Genomic DNA, 18,869 nt, shown 5'->3' on the forward strand with positions numbered 1-18,869 from the left:
CTCTAAACGCTTCTATAGCTTCTTAAAAAAAAAAAGTCTATTTATTTTGAGAGAGAGAGAGTGAGCTTGCACAAGTGGGGGAGAGACAGAGAGGTGGGAAAGAGAGAATCCCAAACAGGCTCTGCACTGTCAGTGTAGAGCCCAACATGGGGCTCGACCTCATGAACTGGGAGATCATGACCTGAGCTGAAATCAAGAGTGGGATGCTTAACCAACTGTGCCACCCAGGCAACCCCTTTCTATAACTTCTATAGTCACTGATCCACTTGGCAGACTTGGGGGGGACAGGGGTCTAGGCATGGGTTAAGTGGTAACAGGGGATGGCATACAGGGCTGTTCCCATAAAAAGGACCATCAGATTCCCTGCCTGCATCCCCATCAAGATGCTTAGCTGACTCCCTGTTCTATTTTCCTTTAATGTCCTTCAAATATAAGTTTTACAGGTCAGAAGGACCAATAAAAGTCACTTGAGATTAAGTTTTATGGAATCTACATCTCAAGAAGCAATGGATTCTGGACTGGTAAAGTGCTCACTCACACCAAATTCTGCAATTTCCAGGATCTAATGCTTGCTTAGTGATTGTTCTGGGCCAGGCACTCTCCTTGGTGCTTTACTTACATCATCTAATTGACTCATCATAGCAACTCCCGAGGGTAAGAATCATCCCCTTTTCATAGATGAGGAAATTGAGGCTCAGACAGGTTAAGTATTTGAAACAACCAGTTTCACCCAAGTCCAGACACTTTACTCAATACCAGGCAGCCTCTGTGGAGCCTGCAAGGGCTCTGGGATTCACCACAGTGAAGCACAAGTCCATGGTCAAAGCTCCAGATGAGAGCAGAGAAGACTAGGCCAGGAGTCAGGAAAATCATGCCAAGGATTCTCCCACTATTCGTTGGGAGAAAATGCACCTCCTTCAGAACCAGCCCTAAAGGTAATTTGGCTTTAGAAATAATCATGTTTTTGATTTTCAAAAACAAGACATGCTTACTGGAGAATTCAGACATGCATAAAGAAAATATAAGTCACTTATAACCCCACCCGTGTGGCCTTCTAGTTCTTTTTTCTGTGTGAATCTGTGCAAATATGTATATATACACGTATTCAATATGCAGTGAGCTTCACACATATACTATTTTGTAACTTTTTTTTGGCTTAACTATACATCATGAACACTTTACAATGTAATTAAGTACTTTGTTGTAACATAACTTTTAATGTCTGCAAAAATGTTCCACATATGATTATTCCATAGTTTTTTTTAAGGTTTGCTGCTTTTTGAAAGTCTTAATGACAAGAGAGATGGCTAGACCATTTGCAGAGTGTGAGCAGGTATAGGGAGCAAAGGGTACACACCATGGAGACCCCGAGGGCATGGAAGGTGCAGGTAAACATGGAAGACAGTGAGCCCCTAGTCATGGGGCATGTACCAGCAGATTCTGACTTTGTGCCCCCACCCCCACTCCAGACACACATCCCTTACCTGCACTGGCATAGCCCAAAGGTTTGGGCACAGGAAGAAAAACCACATGAGCTGGTTGGTGTCGATGGCAACCAAGTTGCAAATCTGCCCGGCTGTCATTTCCCCCATGGATAGGTTGGAGGTGGACAGGTGCATAATTTTATTGTAAATCTTGGTCTGGAAATGAGAGCAGAATGTTTCACATTTGTCATCATCATCATTCTAATCCGTCTCCCAGATGCCATGTGTCTACAATACGCCAGTGCCTTCTCAGACATTCCTCCACGGAGCCCCAGAGCAGCTCTGTAAGGGGGCACTGCATTAGTGGTTCCAATTTTACAAATGAGGTAACTAAGGCTCAGAGAGGTAGAGGCCTTTGATTACAGATCAAGCAAGTTGGAAAGGCAGCATTCCCAGAAGGAATCCTCCCCAGCGTGGCAAGCTACTTCCCCAGCAAAGCAAGACCTCTCCCTTGGGGACAGGACTTAATTAGCTCTTAAATCTTAAATGTGATCTTCATGTCCAGCTGTATTCTTGATTTGCCAGAGGCCAGTGGAGAACACACTTCAGAGCCATAAAAATGATAAAGTGGGGCAGTGGTCGGTTTCAGTGTGGCTGTTTTCAACCAGAGGAGGGGGGTATGTTCAGAGGCCATGTCTTGCCTTAACTGAGCCTTGGAAAAAAACAAGGAGTCAGCTTGGGAAGGTCTTTTGTGAGACAGGGCATACAAGTGTCATTCAGCCCCACCACCATGGAGAGTCCCGTCCCCAGAGGACCTTAATTTGTCTCCTCAGGGCAGATGGGGAGCAGCCACCGAAATGGCTCCCCGTGGACTCTGAGCTTTTAGGATCAGCTCTATGTGCAGAGTGATCGTGCCTCCTAGAAACATGGCAATTTTCAGGTTATGGGCTCTTAAATAAGGAGAAATGCATTCCTGTCTTCAACATCCGAGGGATGCCTGTTCTTAAATGAAATTCTATCGTGCATTCTATTGTCAGTGGACTTCCAGCCCTTAATTCATCTTTTGTGAAACTCAGGCTTTCTTGTGGATCAGGTTTGCTTAAAGCATGAAACTATCATATGTCTTTTTGTGAGCTTATGTATACCATGGGTAAAGTTTAAAATAATGGCAGTAAAATAAATAAATAAAATAATAAAATGAAATGAAATGAAATGAAATGAAATAAAATAAAATAAAGGCAGTGATAGTTTTGGACAGATCTAGGTGCAGCCCAGGTTAAGTGAGATCAGTCTTCAAAGAAGAGTAATAAATTTAGTTTTAGTGACGTAAGAACATAGACTAACCTATCAAATAAACCATTATTAAGTGAAGACCAGGATACACAGAAATCCACAATTGACTGACAGCTGGTATATGCCCACAAATTATGTATATAATCCAAGCATGTTGCTTAATAACTTTTCATGCAAGAACCGTCTTTCTTCTCAAACCCATTAAGACATAGACCATTATCTATAATTTTATGTAAATCTCTGAAAAAAAAAAGGTTTGTTCTTCTAATTTGTTTCCATAATTAATACCAGTACTTTCTTTTTGTGGCATATGAATTTAGCTCTCCTGGATTCAGACAGTTTGATAAAAACAATTACATACTAATCCATTTAAAAACCATATTTGGCTCTTTTAGTGTAATTGGAAAATACTGGGCCAGTGTGTAATTTATAACCACACAGTAGAAAGATTTAATTACAAAACTGACCACAAAATTGGCTGTTGTCTATGGTAGTATGTGCCTGCCAGTCAAATGGAAGGGTCTGTGCAGAGGCTGGGATTTTTCAGAGAGGTTTTCTGAACTGAGGAATGGTTCTGTTCTTCCTAGCTTTGAGCCCCTGTGAAGCTCAGAGGGTCTTATATTTTCCTGGGCTCTTTCCACCATTCTCAAATGATGAGGAAATGATTCTGTTTTCTCAATGAAAAACCACTGGGGATGGGCAGTGTTGTCATGTACAGCTGCACAGGCTGTGCACTGCACAACTCCAGGGGGAACCATTCACGTGAACTGTACTAAGATAACCAGAGTTCGGACTCTGACAAGGTCCCTAGCCCAGGCCATACCCATCTCCTCTCAGTCCCTTTTCTGCAAAGCCTCTGATCCTGGCTCCCAAGGACCAGTCAATGATGAAATGGGAAGCATTTCTGTCCTGAAGTGTGAGGTGGCTTTGGAATTTTGTCACAACTTCTGAGTGTTCTACCGACTTCATGGGAATTTCTGGGTATGGCAGAATCTGTTAGTTATCTCCCAATGTCCACTCTCCCCTTTTTCACGAGAAGAATTCCTAGCAGGGCATATATGGCTATCAGGAAAAGACCACACTTTCTAGCTTCTCTAGGTATGGCCATATGGCCAATTTCTGGTCCACCGGCTGGGAGAGGACATGTGCAACTTCTGCATTACGATTTTAAAAGAAAGCAGCATTCCCACCTATTGTCCCATCTTTCTTCTCTTGCTGGTTTAAGTGTGGGCCCAGCAGTGGCAATGTCAATAGTCACCTGAAGCCATGGGGCAGAAGGCAAGTGAGAAAATTGGCACGGCCTTACAGAAGGAGCCAGGGACTCTGAGGAGCGTGCAGCTGCCACACCAGCCGTGACTCAGTGTGAAAAACAAACTTTTGTCCTACTTAAACCACCACTGCACTGGGTCTCCCCATCCCAATGGTAAAACCAAAATCCTAAAGAAAACACTAGGGCTTGGACAACTCTCATCACCGCCTTGCCCCAAAATGCCCTGAATCCTTACTGATTTTAATCATCCTTTAAACCCACTCTGGGAAGGAAACCACAGGGGGCAGGAGCAAAGACCTAGATCCAAGGGACTAGGTCTAAGATTTAAGAGCTCAAGTACATCTTGCTGGGACAAGATTTAAGTGCTCAAATAGACGTTAGAGGCTCTCTAGTCCCAGTATGTCAAGCCCATTTATTTTTTTGCACCCAGAGAAGACTGGTAGCAGCCCCCCGGGACAGAATCTGGAGAAGGAGTCTGAGTCTGCATGTACATTCACCAGGAAAGAATGTGGTGACCCATTAGTGATGTCTGCCCCATTCAAGGCCGAGCAGGTGACATCGCAGATCTAGCGCAAGGCAGAACCAGGGCTGGAACTATTACACTCCCCAAGTCCAGCCCAAGGCGCTTTCTTCTCCTCCTACACTGGTTTATCAATGGTTATTGTTTCAAAGCACTGCTAAAGGGCAACCCAAAACTAAACTCACACCACAATTTTTCTTAAGTGCCCAGGGGGATGAATAATGCGGTTCTTATGGGAAAGTGAAAACATAATTAGTCGAGTACCTGTATTGCTCCTCTCAAGTTAATTCCGGTTTCGATGGCGACATAGTAGGACGCTTGCAGAAATGTCCTTTGTAGTAGGAGGGCAAGGAACAGAAGCACGGCTAAGACGTAGGCATTAGCAAGGAACTCTTGGGATGAGACAAAGTAAACCCCGAGAAATTGCGTCTGAAAGAGAATTCAGAGGTGGCTGAGATTGCTAGCAAAATGACCGCCATTAGCACCTGTTACTGTGCCACAATGGCCATTATTACAAGCCCTCCATGCTTGTGAAGCTTTAGGCAGCTGTTTATGAGGGAAATTAGACTGATAAATCCAACTAAACATTCTTCTAGCCACAGGGAGGGTTGTCTATCCCCTTTATCGTGCTACTTAGGAGAACAGAATGTGGCCCAGTTCTAACCTCCTGCTCATAAACATGACTCTCAGCTCAGTGGCCACCAGGCCCAGGGGAGCTCACTCTGAATGGAACAAGAATAAATAGAGCAACTCACAGAGCAGCCAAAACCAGAACTGCCTGAACAAATCCTACAATGTGTGTTCTCTGCTACAAAAAAAAAAAAAAAAAAAGGAATGAGCTGAGGTCTTATCCCACACTCACCAATAGCCTGCCCTGTAGAACTTTCTGGGGAAAAAAGACCAGTGGGAAAACTATAGTGCTCCCAGGCGAGATGGAAACTCATCACCTATAATAGGCTGGAGAAGATTTTAGAAGCCCCTGAGCCTTGTGGTCTCCTGGGACCTCCTTCTAAATCGAAGGTCCTCTTGCTGCACCTCTAGCAAGATCTCATTTGATAAGCACTGGGAAAAAACAAACATTTTGACTCTGTTGCTAAAGATACCAGGAAACAACAGCATGCCTGTTTCCAAATTCAGCATCAATAGCTCCCAGGAAAACTTTGATCCTGATTAAGTCCTTTGCTCCCCGGCAGAACCACATCAATGTTTCCATGAAGACAGCACTCTCTCCCTTTTCTGAGACTCTGCCCTGAACTCCGGAAGCTATTCGGAAGGGTGTAAGAGCTGCTGCAGGGTAAAGGGTGGTGGGAACAGTGATGAGAAGGAGCCTGAGGGCATGTTGATGGCCAGGATCAGGTCAAAGGGGTCAGAACTCTAAAAGGAGTCTTTTTCCTATGGTCAGAATTCCTGGATCTTGGATATAGGGCTTTCTGATGGTAGAAAAGATCTGGGCCTTTTAAACCAGCCCTGCTTCATGGAGCTTACATCTATCTCTTCCTGGTTCTGTGGGAAAGGAGTCTTTTCCTTTTTGGGACAGCAGGAAGCAGACACAGAGAGACCATTAAAGTCTCATAGAGGAAGGCCCTACCAAGGCCTGAAGCCCCTGACTCTGTCTCATCTGTCCAAGTATCAGAGGGAAAGGCAGAGGGAGAAGGGAGACGGTAGGGGGTAGGCAGAGGCTGGAAGTACCAAAAGGGACCTTAAAATTAGGCTGCAGGGGTTGAGACCTGACCCTACAGGGAAGCAAGGGCAGGATACAATATTTATCAGGTACAGAACTACATTCTCATAATACACTAATGAGAAGAATGCCATTGTGAGCCTAATTTTATACTTGAGGAAACGGGGTTTCAGCATGGTTATGTGGCTGGTTCAAGGTCACATGCTGATAAGGGACAACATGTGAACATGAACTTGTGCGATGCCAAAACTATGACTCTAGACCTACTACCCAAGCCTTACTGAGCCTTTTGACTTTGAGTCTCCCATTGTCAACTACAAGCTTGTGACTTGTAGAGGACAGAAACATGGCCAACTGGCTGGTTCTCAGTCAAAAAAGAAGGCATGTGGGTTTGGGAAAGCCGGTTCCTATTCAACATGCTTTGGAATTCTTAGGTTCTACCATCTTGTACAGAGACCCAGCTCTGGAGAATGGAGTCCATTATGTTAAAGCAACAAAGCACATCATGGGAATTTACCCCAAAGGAAATAATTTCACACCAGGAAATAACTATATGTGCAAAAGTGTTCTATCTCTAGATTACAATAGGGGGAGAGTGTGAAAAGCCATGTAAACGCCCAACCATGGGGAATGGGTTAGGTATGGTACATTGCTCATGGGAAAAGACACACTCAAGAACACTGATCATCACAAAAGCTCTCAGGATGCATGTGTTATGTCACAATGATCAGAAAACACATGGGCTGGAGAATGAAAAGTCAACTGATCACGTGTGTTGGTGAGAGTATGGGTGGTATTTGTTAAATACACTCATCATTGTTTGCATATTTTTAACAAAGCAGCAAATTCTTTTTTTGCAGCTTTAAAGGCAAAACCTTGACCCCTTCTCCCCATAACACACACACACACCATAGGGTGAGAAACCATATTTCTTTGGATCAAAAATTTCGTAGCCTATTAAAATGAAAATCTCCCTGTAGGTATAAGTCATTAGGACATTATTTGATCTCTCTTCAAAGAGACTGCTTAAAAGACATGGATCCCAGAATAGGTAAGTTTTTATTAAGAAGTGGGAACTAGACTAGCCAAAGGGACCTGAGGTACTACCCAAGGAAGGCAGGCACTGGGAAGATTTAAGTGGGTACAAGGGCACTGACGTTGCCCAGCACCTTGAAAGCTAGAGAGGGAAGGCCAAGGACCTGCAACTTGGCATCTGGTGGGAGTTAAATGCTTCAGCAGATCAGATACCTGAGTCCCACATTTTCACAAGCTTTCAGGGAAAGAAACTGTGTTTGTTTCTGGGGGTTTCCCCAGTAGTGCTCAATACACATTTTAAATTAATCAATGCATATGCTCTTCCTTCCCATCTATTTTCTATAGAAGTTATATATTTCCCCATTTTAAATGTTTATTTATTTATTTTTTTTTGAGAGAGAGAGAGATAAAGAGAGAAAGAGTGTGAGCAGGGGAAGGGGCAGAGAGAGAGGGAGACACAGAATCCAAAGCAGGCTCCAAGCTCTGGGCTGTCAGCATAGAGCCCGATGTGGGGTTCGAACTCACGAACTGTGAAATCATGACCTGAGCTGAAGTCGGAAGCTCAAGTGACCGAGCCACCCAGGCGCCTCTATATTTCCCCATTTTGCAGTTGAGATGGTTCATTGCACAGATTGGACTAAAACCTAGGACCCTTGACTCTCCAGTTCTGATCCCCATTATCCCTGTCTGGCCAGAGATATGATTGGAAAGGCCCCTTTCCCTTGTTCTCTAGAGCTTAATGGAGAGGGATCGTGTGGGCTTTTGCTTCTTATTTTGGCGGGAACCAAAAGGTGCATTGCCCGTAGGTCCCAGTCCTGGAAGGCCCTGGGTAAAACAATAACAACTACCTTTGAACTCATGGACCAACGTACCCAGCCATCCATCTATAACCAGTTAGCATGGTGGTTTAGAGCCTGCATTTAGAGGTTAGCCACATCTCAGTTTGAGTCCTGGCTTGTTATATATTAGCCACTGTTTCTTTATGTAAATTTTTTCAAACTCTCTGAGCCTCAATGTTCTCATTGTAAAATGAAGCCATTAAGGGTTTCTACTCAGAGAGATGTTGTGAGAATTTAATGCAACAATGCAGGTAAAAATATCTAGTAAGCATGAGCACTCAATATGTGGTGACTTCTATATGATTTCCTAAGGAACCATTTCTCCTGTGCCTCCTGAATGTCAGGCATGGAGCTGGGCGCTGGTCACATGGAGGTCAGATAATGCAGTTCATGTCCTAGGGGACTCAGGGTTAAGTTGGGAAAGAGACAAGGGGTTTTTGAAGGTGCAAGCTCAGGATGTTATAGGAACACAAAAGAGGAGGATCTAACCCATCCAGAGGTCTTCCTGGAGGAGGTGACGTCTGAGCTGAGTCTTGGTGGCTGAGAGGAGTTAGTGAGATGAAGAGAGTCCTGCGAGGCCAGAGCAGCTGCATGGGCATTGCCACGAAGAGACCAGCCCACACACTGACATCACAAAGTCACAGAAATGCATATACAGTTAGACAGTCACCCACAATGATAGCTACAAATACGTGTGTCCAAATAGGGACACAGACGCACATGGAAAGAGATAAGCCAAGAGACACAGGACAAATAGAAGGACATACATACAGAATCATAAACAGGTTCCAGGAGAACTCATTCAGAAACAAACACATACACACTCACAAACTTACACACGTTTCCCCTCTGAGGCTAGAGGCAGTCTGCAGCTTTGGACCTCAGATCAAACCCAGAGTGTTTTTCTCTGCTCAGCTGATGGCCGAGGGCAGTGCTGGCAGGTGTCAGATGCCGGCAGTTTGTTCTGAATCCAGTTCCCTTGCCCTGCAGCCAGATAAGTGGCCTCCATGGCAGGTGACAGATTGTGGGTGGGGGTTAGGTGGGAGAAGGGGCTGGACAGAGGCAGGTCACGGGCTGCACTCAGCCTGGGTCCCAGCTTTACCTGGGGAGGGGCAGACAGGGAGCGAGTGTGGAATTAAAGAAGAAATAATGTTTGCCCTCGCGGATGCCAAGGGCAGTGTGATTCTTGCCAACTGTGAGTGTCCCGGAAAGGGAAGGGAGGACAGGGCAGCCACTGACAATGATGTAAACAGTGGTGTCCGGCTGTGCAGACTGCAGCGGCGTGGATCCAGGCTGAGCAGAAAGAAGGGCTTTATCACAGGGAGGATTGTTAAATGCTGGCACAGGTACTGAGAGAGCTCTGTCCTTGTAGGTTCACAAAGACGAGAACAGCACCTGTCTTTCTGAGTTAGAGCCATTGGGAGGCAGGGGATGAACCGAAAGACCTCAATAAATGACCCCTTTCCCCCATTTTCTGGGCCCAGAAGCCCAGAGGAGAATTAAGCCATATCCCAGGCAACCACACGATTGAGGATTCTTTGTTCCTGACACTGGAGACGATATTTACTTTCACCTCTTGTCTCAGTGTCTATAATTTGCTGATTGTATTTGGACTGCAGGGAACAAATATTAAATCTGATAAGGCCTGCTGCCACTGAGGCAGGGCCATCTGTCGCAGGGATTTATGTACTAACGACTAACCAGAACAAGAGCATTCCAACGAGAGGGGGGTAAATCCCAGGGCTGGTATACAAATAAAGAGAAAAGAGACCACAAAGCGAATGTTCAGATGAACTAAAGCTCTTCGTGCTGTTCTCACTACCTCTCTGGCCCATCCTGTCTCAGAGCTCTCTTCCCAGCAGAAGGCCACCAGAACTTCGGGAAACACAGGAAGAAGACAACAATGTGGAAAGCAGAGAAGGGCTCTGGCCGGTGTCACTTCCCCCCGATAGTAACAACAGGTTCTTGTTGCTGCAGGGTTATCATTGTAGAGTATTCTGGAGTCATCTACGGGCAGCCTAGAACTGAAGGTGACACTCTTGTAGACAAAGGAGCTGGCCCTTTCTCTTTTGGGGCCAAGTACAGCTCAAAGGCACAAAAGCCATCAGGGTCTAAATAAGCAAGAAGAGCCCTCACATTCTTGTTGAACTAGAAATCTGCCCATCTTAGCCCGGCCGACTCATACTCATATGTCAGGGGTCCATTAAAATACTAGCTCCTTTATGAAGCTATTCGTGACTACTGGCTAAGTTAGTCACTTCCTCTTCCTACATTCCCTGTATATATCCCCTCATAGTAGGGCATCTATGCTATGGAGTGAAAGAGACTTGGGTTCAGATCCCAACTCTTCGGCTAAGTAGCTGAGAAATACTAAGGAAATGACCTAGCCTCTCTGCACCTAAATCCCCTCATCTCTAAAATGGATATAAAAACATCTACTTCTTAAGTTGTATAGTATATGAATTATATCTCAATAAAGCTGTTACCAAAAAGAAAACTATTTACTGTAAAAGGGTGTGTTAGGCATGAAATGTGACAACACATGCATAATTCCCACAAGCAGCCAGGCATGCATTAAGTGGTCAGTACGTGGTTGTCATTATTGTGAATGGTCCCCATCATAACTATTGCCTCTGGACTCCCACAGCCCAACCCAGGTCTGGCACACAGTAGGGTTCAATAAATGTTTGCCAAATAAATCAGACAAATAGACTTGGAGTGTCTCCTACTCCTGATCAGAAGTGCTCAGCTGATTAATTATATCTCTAAAAAAAATTAATATAAACCTCCCGAGGATTAAATGCTCTCTGCGATCTTAGAGCCAAAGAGATGAACAGCGTTACACAAGGGAATGTCATAAATCATTAAGGTCCCTAATTAGTGATTCTCAGCATCATTTTCAGACTGTTTGTGGTTAAAAGTTTATAATGATATTCCCGCTGGGAAAATAAAACTCTTGAGTCTTGTTAGAAGTGAAAAGTTTTCCATTTTGTGACCATCTAAACCTACGTGGAAGCAAAGAAACAGATGAAGGAATTAAGTACCCCACCCCCATCCCCAGAGGTGATGCTATTGCCTAAGCAGGGAAAATCAACCCCCAGAAAGATTTCCTGCCTCTTTTGTCCAATGGATTTCAGTCTGTAGCATCTCTAAAGCTGTTAAGACCATTGAATATCATCTAATTCAATGAGTTTCAAGTATTTTTAAGGCATGGAATCCTTTTGTAAAAAGAATTTTTAATGGGAAAGACCAACATAGTCAAAACTGGGTCAGCTTTGAGTGAAATCTGGAATTAGGGGGTAGAAACTCATGGGGGTTTCCCTCTTCTCACTCCCAGCTGCAACCTCTAAGATGTCCCCTGTAGAGCCTTGAATGCCAGGATACAGAACTGAAGAAGGCAGATTGTGAAGTCATTTAGAGTCTATTAGGATGATGTAAACTAAAGCCAACATAGCCAACGAATCACAGAAGCCCTAGACACTGAGTCAACAAATGTACTTCCTACAACTTTCTGAATGACTAGTAACTGGGAGTGGAATTATGGCAGCGATGGCAAGGTGAAGAGAGCAGGGCACCATAAATCTTCCTGGGGCACAAGCTTGCCCCCTGGCATTTCTGTTAACCAGATGCAGAGCATCTTCTAGAGGGAGATATTGCCAAGGGCTTTGTGCATGTGTGATGAGCTGACTCAGTGCAGTCACAGTGCACACACATTGGCCTCTTGCACATTCTCACGTATAAGGGAAAATCTTCAAAGGGTGCCCTGCTCTACCCCTCGGATGGCCTACCTTGGGCTGGAAGATGCGGTTTTCCTTCCCAAGGTGGTCCACAATCCCGAAGATGCACAGCGGCCCGGCGAAGCCCAGCAGGTCAGCCAGGATGCGGAAAGTGCTGCTGAGGACCAGGCGTCTCCCGAAGGCCTGGCAGAGTGCCTGCCAGATGGTCCGGGCACCCTGTATGCTCTGTGAGTCCTTCTGCTGCCCGGAGAGACCCATGGCCAGGTCAGAATGGCAGGACCTGGCCTCCCAGGGAGTCCCTGCTTCCTGCTGCCTGGGGAAGCTCAGTGGTCACATTTGCTGCAAACAGGTGAACTCCAGGAAGGAATCACTGAACAGGTGATATCACAGGTACATGGTAAGGTGGGCCCTATCAACACCAACACAGTCCAGATGGGTAAACTGAGGCCAGATGCTAGATCAAGGTCACACAGCCAGTCAGGGACTATGTGATGAGCACAGCACTGTAATGAGGGAGTGGCATGTGGCACACCCCCTACCATTGAATCTGCCTCCATATCCGCCCCTCCTCCCCAGGCTAGGGCTGGGAGTTGGGAGACCAGCTCTGCCACCTACCAGCTGTGGGCCAGCTCTGCGCCTTTCTTGGGGCCTCCGTTTTCATGGCAGTGATATAGAGAGACCCCTGTGTGGCTCAACTTACAGAATTCTTGCAAGTATTAGGCCACTAAATCCCTGCTTTAATATGAGTGAACATTCCAACCTTTACAAGTTGCTGAACTCCAGAAGGAAGAACATAGGATGTGAGGGAATGCAGTGGGGTCACATCCCTTCTCAAGACCTCAGTTTCCCCATATGGACAACAAGGATATAAGGGCCATTGTAGCTGTGACTGTCCTATGAATCTTTTTAGTTCACTGGTTCACCGTGTGACTTAGGGCAAGCCTCTTCTCCCCCACAGGCCCCACCAGGGGTTTGACCTGATGCTTTCTGAGGTCCCCATCTGTGACTCTAAATTAGAGGGAGGGGAATGGATGGTGTGGCAGGGCCCCCACTGACCGCTTGGGTGTCGAAGGCCTCACAGAGCCGCTGGTAGTTGGTGAGGGCCCTCATGGCAATGGGCAACTTCCCAATGGCCCGAAGATCAATGGGCTTCTTGTGGGCAGTCTTGATGAAAGCATTCATCCACCAGTAGGTGCCTTTGGACAGCAAGTTCACGAAGGGCTGCAGGAAGCGCACCCCCAAGTCCTGTAGGTCCTCAGGGGGCTTTACCTCCCTTGGAGACTTGAAGAAGATGTATCTCTGTGGGGCACATGAGTCACAGGGGATGGGTAAGTGCAACTTCTCACCACTCTCCACTTTGCCCCAGAAAAGACCTGGGGTTGTGACACCCTACCCTTGACTTCTAACATATGGGGCCATTTCTCGTCTATTCCCAGGAAAAGGGTCCCTCCACACTTCTTGGCCACCAGTGCCAGGGCCTGCTGACTTGTAACTCCTCACTGAGGTCTACCTTGAATCCGTTTGGCTAGGTTGGGTTGGATTTAAGTCAGATTGGGAAAGAACTGAAATCTCCCATATACCATCTTCCCCCACAGATCTGAGGACATTACCATGTTTCATGTTGGGTTTGCAGAACATGGAGCCATGCAGACCTGCCACTTCTACTTACTAGCAAGGTGTCTTTGGACAAGTCTCCTCTAAAATGTTTCCTTGTCTAAAATGTGGGTAGTACTTGCATCCCAGGGGTGCTGTGAGGGTCAGTTGAGGCAGGGAATGAAGTAGGCCTTTGTACCCTGTAAATCACCAACTAAAACAGGGGTGTTGGAGAAATGCAAATGCAAGTGGCACTTTGTACCCATCACCCAAATGGGGCTGGCCCCATTGCTTGTTGGAGGGAGACAGTTTTCTTATTCATTGCCAGTAGATTATAGTCTTTCTGGAAGGCAATCTGCAACATTGATTAAAATTTAAAATATAGACTCTTTGAACTAGCAACTCCACTCCTTGGACTCTTTCCCAAAGAAATAAAAGCAGCAATACATAAACATATAAGTATGTTTAATACGCCATTATTTGTAAAGACAGAAACTTGCCAACAAAGTGAATGCCCATCAATTGGGTAAATGGCTGAATAAATTATTGCTCATCCACATGATGGAATATTATGCAGCCATTAAGAAAACTAAATTAGCCATACCAGACTTGGAGGAAGTCCTAAGAGATATCTGTTGGGTGAGAAAAGCAAGATGAAGAAAACTGTGTATAACACGATCCTATTTTTATAAAATGAATAATTGAGAGGAAAAACCTCACTCTTACATGTGTTGAGAAAAAAAGAACCTTAAATAGATACAGGTATATGCTATTATAGCAATAAAAACTAAGAATGGAAGTGCACATATTCAGTTGTTATCTGGGTTACCTGGGGAGTGGGGGGGGGGGAGGTCTGGGGAGCATAGAGTAGGAAGAGGGGAAAGAGGTAAAAGGAATAAGCAAAAATGGTAACAAAACAAGACAAAAGACATGTATGCAGCCACATTTACTCATTCGGGTATACATGAAACTATATGATACATTAACTTCCTTCCCCCAAAACAACGAAAACAACAACACAGCTCAGAGGAGCCAGTCCTTGAAGCTCTTTTCCTTTGGTAAGAAGAACAAGAGATTAAATGGGATTAAACTCAGAATCTTCAACTTTGTCTAACATATACTATCACTTCCGTTCCCTCTGGGAGCCTGGGGTAGAGGGCAGCTGAACCATATGGAATGTTCTTCTCCCACCGGCCTCAATTCCCCTTTGGGGGTGGGTAAAAGAGGCTGACTGCTTGTAGGGCTTGGCTAAGAAGTAGGGTGGGGGCCCACACCCAGGGGAAGGGGACTGATCAGAGGGCCCACCCCGGCCCAGGTATGTCCTAAGGTGGATGCTGGGGTGGCCCAGGAGTGGCCTGCTTACCCTCACCCTGATGACATTGACCTCCACCAGGAGCAGCATCCCGTAGAGGATCACCAGCAGTCCCGTGAGGCAGAAGCGCAGCTGTGAGAAGCTGATGGCGTGGTCATAGAACTTGACGAACTTGATGGTCTTCGTGATGAAGGCCAGGGTCCAGTAGACTAGCAGGGCTGCGGCAGAGAGGACATGTGTGTGCGGATTTGCATGGGTGTTCAGTCACGTATGTGCAAGTGTGTGGGAGAGAAGGAGAGAAAAGAAGTATGTCACAGAGGAGGTATGTATGTGAACAAGCCAACTTTATGGGTGTGAGCGCACATTTCTGAGTAAAGGGCTGTGTGTGTGATGGTGTACATACACTAGGTATGTTCAAAACATCAATTATCTTGTAAGCCAAGGGGCACCTGTGTGGCTTAGTTGGTTACACATCTGACTTCAGCTCAGGTAATAATCTCACAGCTCATGGGTTCGAGCCCCACATTAGGCTCTATGATGACAGCTAAGAGGCTGGAGCCTGATTCAGATTCTGTCTCCCTTTCTCTCTGCCCCTCCCGTGCTCTCTCTCTCTCTCAAAAATAAAAAAAATAAACATTAAAAAAGTTGTTTTAATCTTGTAAGTCAAGCTGGTCAGCCAAATTTCCCTTTATAGTAACTAATAAGAAAAACAGGAAAATTATGTCTTGAAGTTAACAAAGTTGTAGGCACTGTGCCAAATAAGCACTGTAAATATTATCTCACTTATTCCCTACAACAACCTTGTGAGGGGGAAACTGCTATGGCCCCTGATTCAACAGACAAAGGAATCAAGGCTCAGAAAGGTTAAGTAACTCATCAGTCAAGAGGTGGAATTGCGGGGCGCCTGAGTGGCTCAGTAGGTTAAGCGTCTGACTTCAGCTCAGGTTATGATCTCACAGTTTGTGGGTTCAAGCCCCGCGTCAGGCTCTGTGCTGACAGCTCAGAACCTAGAGCCTGCTTCGGATTCTGTGTCTCCCTCTCTCTCTGCCCCTCCCCTGCTCTCTCTCTCTCTCTCTCTCAGAAGTAAATAAAACATTAAAAAAAAAAGAGAGAGAGAGGTGGAATTGGACCAGCCTGACACGGAGCCCATGCTCAGAGCCTCCATCCTATAGCTGTTTGTTTGTGGAATTTCCAAGCTGGGGAAACCTTAAAGGTCCTCAATCCACTCTTTCATTTTATAGATGTCCTCATCTATAAGGGGGCCCTGAAGAGGATGTGACCTGCCCGAGCTCACTGCAAGCTTAAGGGTCCCCAGTCTAGAGCCCACTACAGCATGATGATGCTCCTCATGGAGCCTGGAGGCCTGGGGTCTACAAAAAGTAAGTCACAGTCCTGTGAGGCAGTGGCTCAGAACAGCACCTTGCAGCCAGATATATTTGGGCTCAGATCCTATAGTTTAATAGCTATGTGACTTTGGGTAAATCATTTAACCCATCCAGGCCTCAGTTTCTTCACCCATAAAAATGGGGATGATAACAGCACTTCCTCAAAGGTGCTGTGAGCATTTAGCACAATGGGCCTGGCACACAGTGGGTGGTGCTCTTTGGACACCAGCTGTTAACATTTTTATTATCTCCAAATTTCAGACCTGGGACCATAAACATCAGAAGCTATCAGTAGATTCTAATCTCTAAATTCTCACCACCACGGCTTGCTAATAAACCCCTGTTAGCTGGCAACCAGAGAAAAGAGCAATAATGAGTCCCCCTTCAAGAGATTCTTGTGTTAGCATAGGCAGCTCCTTCCTCCTCACTCCCTAGGGCCTGTGCAGATAAGGTCAGCCCACATCCCCTTGAGCTCCTCTCTAGTGGGGCCACAGAGAAGGAGACACCTTCACCCTGTCTTCCATCCCTAGGTGGGCCTGGTCACATCAATGCCAGGGCATCTCTTAGAGACAAAAGTTGGGGTCTGCCCCAGCCCAAGTCTGGGCTGGGAACTAGGCCAAGATGGTGAACTTTCCCAGAGAGGGACAAACACCATCTATCTCAGGTCCCTGGGTGAGGGCATTAGGATAGAGGGCAGAAATGTCTGCCTCTGGCCAGGACTGGGATGATAAACCCCTCAGCTTGGTCTGGTACCCAGGTCACAAGGATCTCACAGCTGGAGGCCATCACCCTTCCCCCACACCTACACTCCCCAGACAGAACTTGAGCATCAGAACCTCTTTGGCCCCTCATGAAGGTCACTTATGGGAGCCAAGACTTCAAAATATGCCTCACACAGGTCTTAACAGATGTGGTCTGATTTGCTCTTCATAACAACCTTGTGACTTAGACAGGGACTTACTATTCCTGTCCAGTTAGAGAAACTGAGGCTCATAGAGTCTGAGTTCATGTCCAAGGTCACATAGGGAGTTAGTGGTGGACCCAGCACTAAGCCCCAGGGTTATTTCCACAGTGCTGGACATAGCAGCCCTTAGCCAAAGCTTAGTGCTTGACAGAGAAAAGCAGAAAAGGTCAGTGGTGTGATACAGGGGCTGCTGGCAAGTTTTAGGCTCTGAATTCTCACTACCCCAGTGTCTTCCTTCTCCTTTTCCACACCCCCACCCCCCATTACCAAGTTCTGTCTACTTTACTTCCTTTTTTTTTTCTTTAATTTTTTTAATGTTTTTATTTATTTCTAGGAGAGAGAGAGAGACAGCGTGAGCAGGGAAGGGTCAGAGAGAGAGGGAGTCACAGACTGAAACAGGCTCCAGGCTCCGAGCTGGCAGTCAGCACAGGGCCCGACGCGGGGCTCGAACCCACGAACCGCGAGATCATGACCAAAGCGAAAGTCGGACGCTTAACCGACTAAGCCACCCAGGCACCCCGTGTCTACTTTACTTCCTAAAGATCTGGGCCATCTGGGTCACCACCATATCTCCTGGGTGGCCGCCACCATATTTCCCCTGCACTACTTAGAGGGTCTTCTCATGGTTTCCCAGCTTTCCCTCTTGCCCACCTCCAGAATCGCCTCTGTAAAGCAACACAGATGATCGAACATGATCTCAATGCACTCATGTTCCTAACAGCATTATTCACAATGGCCAAAAGGTGGGAGAAACCCAAGTGTCCATTGAAGGATGAATGGATAAGCAAAATGCATTATATCCATACAATGGAATATTATTCAGCACTAAAAAGAAAAGACATTCTGACACATGCTACACCACAGATATTGAGGATATTATACTAAGTTAAATGAGCCAATCACAAAGGGACAAAATAGTGTATGCTTCCACTTATACAAGGTACCTAGAGTAGTCATGTTCATAAAGATAGAAAGTAGAATGGTGGTTTTGAGGGGATGAGGTGACAGGGGAAAGGGGAGAGAGGAGAATAGTGCATTACTGTTTAATGGATACAGAGTTTCAGTCTGGGAAGATGAAAAGTTTTGGAGATGGATGGTTGGACGGATGGATGGTGATGATTGCACAAAAATGTGAATGTACTTCATGTCATGAACTGTGCATTTAAAAGTGGTTAAAATAATAAATTTCATGTATAGTATAAGTTACACACACACACACACACACACACACACACACACACACCCCCTAATCCTTAATGTCATGTGCTTGTGGTGTGGTCTTGGGGCCCTGCCTGGTATGGTTCCCACCTGCCACTCCAGCCTTCAAAGGTCAGCTCTCTTCTGCTTTCTGCATTCCAGTCACTGGTTTTCTTCCAGATATCCTAACATGCTTCTCCTGTCTCAGGGCCTGAGACCCACTGTTCTTTCTGCCTGTGACAGTTTCCTCTCCCTTCTCCCAGGTAGTTCCTACCAATCCTTCAGTTCTCAGCTTAAATGTGACTTCTTCCTAAAACATTTCCTTGACCTCATCTGGGACCTCAGGACCAAGGTTATTTTGTGGGTTCACCTTTCTTCAGGATTCCAGACCTGTGACCAGACAGAAGTCTTCTGAGAGGGCCAGCTACTCCCCAATAACCACTGCCCTCAATCCTTGCAGCTCATTGGGTACTTCCTCTCTGCTTTTCCCTGTTCTAGAATTTCTGGCTCTGCAGAGCAAAGTTCTAAGAAAGGGGAATGGAGGGAGTTATTCCTTGTTCTTTGGAGAAAGAATGGTCCATCAATAGGTTGTAATTTGTGCTTGAAGGAAAGAACATTA

The 18,869-nt window shown here is 45.8% G+C and overlaps 1 protein-coding gene across 4 annotated transcripts in view; it reads right to left on the reverse strand.

Annotated features, from left to right (window-relative positions):
* The window catches only part of ABCC8 (ATP binding cassette subfamily C member 8), a 76,816-nt gene that overhangs the window by 49,926 nt on the left and 8,021 nt on the right, over positions 1-18,869 (reverse strand). For 3 of the 4 annotated variants that reach the window (XM_039236809.1, XM_039236807.1, XM_039236808.1), the window contains 5 exons: positions 14,756-14,922; positions 12,856-13,098; positions 11,851-12,039; positions 4,772-4,936; positions 1,485-1,640 (listed from right to left, as the gene is read on the reverse strand). In XM_039236809.1, coding sequence (XP_039092740.1) covers positions 1,485-1,640; positions 4,772-4,936; positions 11,851-12,039; positions 12,856-13,098; positions 14,756-14,922 — 920 coding nt within the window. The remainder of the gene's footprint in view (positions 1-1,484; positions 1,641-4,771; positions 4,937-11,850; positions 12,040-12,855; positions 13,099-14,755; positions 14,923-18,869) is intronic. The other variant, XM_039236810.1, reaches the window with a different exon arrangement.

This window comes from Hyaena hyaena, unplaced genomic scaffold (genome assembly GCF_003009895.1).
Source record: "Hyaena hyaena isolate Hyena2069 unplaced genomic scaffold, ASM300989v1 scaffold_116, whole genome shotgun sequence".
NCBI classification, from domain to species: Eukaryota; Metazoa; Chordata; class Mammalia; order Carnivora; family Hyaenidae; genus Hyaena; species Hyaena hyaena.